This window comes from Mesocricetus auratus, unplaced genomic scaffold (genome assembly GCF_017639785.1).
Source record: "Mesocricetus auratus isolate SY011 unplaced genomic scaffold, BCM_Maur_2.0 Super-Scaffold_100003, whole genome shotgun sequence".
Lineage (NCBI taxonomy): Eukaryota > Metazoa > Chordata > Mammalia > Rodentia > Cricetidae > Mesocricetus > Mesocricetus auratus.
Genome location: NW_024429188.1, coordinates 65,148,480 through 65,151,302, shown reverse-complemented (window position 1 = coordinate 65,151,302; position 2,823 = coordinate 65,148,480). Strand labels below are relative to the sequence as shown.

General features: G+C 41.2%; 1 protein-coding gene across 1 annotated transcript; it reads right to left on the bottom strand.

Annotated features, from left to right (window-relative positions):
• Positions 1-988: 988 nt before the first annotated feature.
• Positions 989-2,113, bottom strand: LOC101824166 (N-lysine methyltransferase KMT5A-like). The gene has a single exon (XM_040743764.1). The coding sequence runs from the start codon at positions 2,111-2,113 to the stop codon at positions 989-991; it is 1,125 nt and encodes a 374-aa protein (XP_040599698.1).
• Between the last annotated feature and the right edge of the window lie 710 nt (positions 2,114-2,823).

Genomic DNA, 2,823 nt, shown 5'->3' with positions numbered 1-2,823 from the left:
CTCCTATGAAATATAATGAATGCTGACTGATTAAGACCATATATCGGTATTCAATTAAAAGAGTTGTCTTTTCTTGATTGGGTACAGTCTGCCAGCTCTTATGCAATGTCTGTAACTGCTTTCAATATTCAGGATTATCTTTATTTACAAGTGAAAATATTCATCACAAGTGACCCAGAAAGATAAAGAAACTTAAACTAGTCAACTATATGATAAATTATAGAGTGACTTTATTCAAATATAAATGCCAAATTTCCTTTTTTAAATAGATTCAGTATTCTTATTTCTATAAAGAATTAATACAGTTTCAGGAGGCCTGAACCAGCAGGCAGAAGACCAATACTTTTCCCTGCCTACCTTTAGAAGAACTGCCCACACTGCTGCTTTTGAGGTGCCTTGAAACTCCATAAGCCAGTGGAAGAGGTCTGTTCCTTGCTAGGCATCAGAGCCCCTGTCTCAATAAGCTTTGGAGAAAGCAGAGGGGAATAAACTTACTTCGAAAATTTTGTTTAAAACTATGCGTACCTATCAATGTGTATCCATGTCAAGACGCTGAGAACAATAACTTCGAGGCATACTTTCCAGGCAATGCGCAGGAGCTGGCAGCACCATCACTCCTGCCTGTGCTTGGATGTGGGGTGCAGGGAAAGTTCTGGCTTTCATCTTGGGCAGATTCCAGGTTCCTAATTCATGTTCGAATCCATTCTCTAAAGGCAGTGCTGAGTCTTAAACTGCTCGGGAATCAGAAATGTTCAGTTTGTATGTAAAAAAGGTACAAAAACAAATGAAATACAAAAGTTTGGGTAATATAAGACCATCTGTTCAAATCTAACTTGGGAACTTTTATTTAAATACTACATGAAAAAAATCTTAAAATACTTTAAAAAAAACATTTGAAGTAATTATCTAAGTGTAAATGTGTGTAAAAAATATCTTTGAGGAAACCTTTGAAAGAGGCAAGAGGCAGGGAGGCAGGGAAGCCACATGGTTAATGCTTCAGCCAAGGGTAGGCTTCAATGGAAGCTTTGCTTCGGTCACCATAATCATACAGGAGCTCCTCCCCAGCTGCAATGTCTCGGGAGGCAATGAGGATAAGATGAGGCACGCCATTGATGTCATGCAGTTTGGTTTGGCAATTCCCACATTTACTGTGATTGATCAGTCTCCCAAAGCGGCTTGTTTCTTGAGTAGCATCCACGCAGTAGGTTTTGCTCAGATATTGAAAATAGTACATGTAGCAACCCGTGGAGGGGTCTTGTTCATACAGAGCCTCCCGCTTCTTGGCATCAATGATCTCAATGAGGTCCCCATGGTATTCTACCACGAAATCTCCTCGGGAGAATCGCTTGGTGGCAATCACACCCCTGCCCTTGCCATCAATGAGATCAATCTTCATGCCTTCTTCCTTCCCGCTCTCAATTAACTCATCAATCTTTTTCCTTTTTTCAGACTGCAGCTCAGTTTTGCTCTTCCTTGAACTCCTTCGTACCTGGTAGAAACGTTTACGTTTCCTATCCTGCTGCCTTTTCTTTTGACACATTTCCCTAGAGTCCTGCTTACTCTGGAGGAACTCTTTCAGGGCCTGTTTGGCAACCACTGCCTTGGTGGAATAACAAGATGAGAATGGAATTTTTGGAGGTTTTGCTGCTTTGGATTTTCGGTTTGGAAAACATGCCAGGGGGCCTCTCTTGGCATTTTTGATTTTCGGCTCTTTGGTTTTCACAGTACTTCGGATCGTATTCCCACATTTTCTTTTCTTCTCCTGCTTCCGGTAGATTTCAGCCAAGGGTATTTCCAGGCATTTGATACTGTGCTTTGCAACTGCCTTGTCTTCCTGAAGCACAGAACGCATTCCCGAGCATTTATTCGGACTCGTGTTGGCATAGATCTTTGACGGTCCAGCTAGAACATTCTTCTGAAGCCCAGGTAGGCTCACGAAATTGCGGCCCTCACCCTCTCCCTCACTGCCACCACTGCCTGGGAGCCAGAGCTGCTTCCGCTGCCTCTGCGGTTGCTGCTTCCACTTGCGCCTCCGCGGTGCCCCAGGGAAGGGTCTGCTAAGCTTTGTTGTGCCCACTTCACCTGTAACCTTCAGCAGGCTGTGCAATTGCATGGACTGATGCCTGGACCTGGAAGGAGCCTGGCTAAATTCCTGATTCTTAATTAGTGATTGTTTTCTCGCTGTTTTACAGTTGAGAATGAATTCCATCTCTTGATATCTGAAATCATTATGCAGAGAATATTATAATCAATTTGGGATATATGTTCTTAACTCTTTCATATATATGACTTTGAAATTATTTGCCTACCTCTAAAATTTAGAATGTGCTACTTGGATTATATGGATTAAAGAGTAGAGTAGGACTATGGAAGCATGGTCTTAAAATAGAGAAATTGAGACTTGCCTCTTATTTCTGTAAGGAGTCTCTACCATAAATTTTAATATGAGCAGTGAAATGTAGTCAATAGAACTCCCTTCATAGAAAATATTGTGTTTGTCTAGTAAAAAATTCGTTAACATTTGTTAACATGCCTACACTGGATATAAATTGAGATACAGTTGGATGTTATACAAGTTATTCATTACAAGGACACCCGGGAGTTCGAGCAAGTTGGTGTCTAAACTTAACTGGTCAGCTAAGAATTCCAGTGGAAAGATGCAGCTGCTAGGAAAACACACTACACTGAATTTTCAGAAGGGTTCCTGAAGGTTGCCAAGCATGACCTCGGAAGAGTGAAATCTCACATAAATCTCACATGAATGATATATAATTTTCCTAATATGTGCAAAGAAACTACATAGGTTAGGGCCAAAATGGTCTT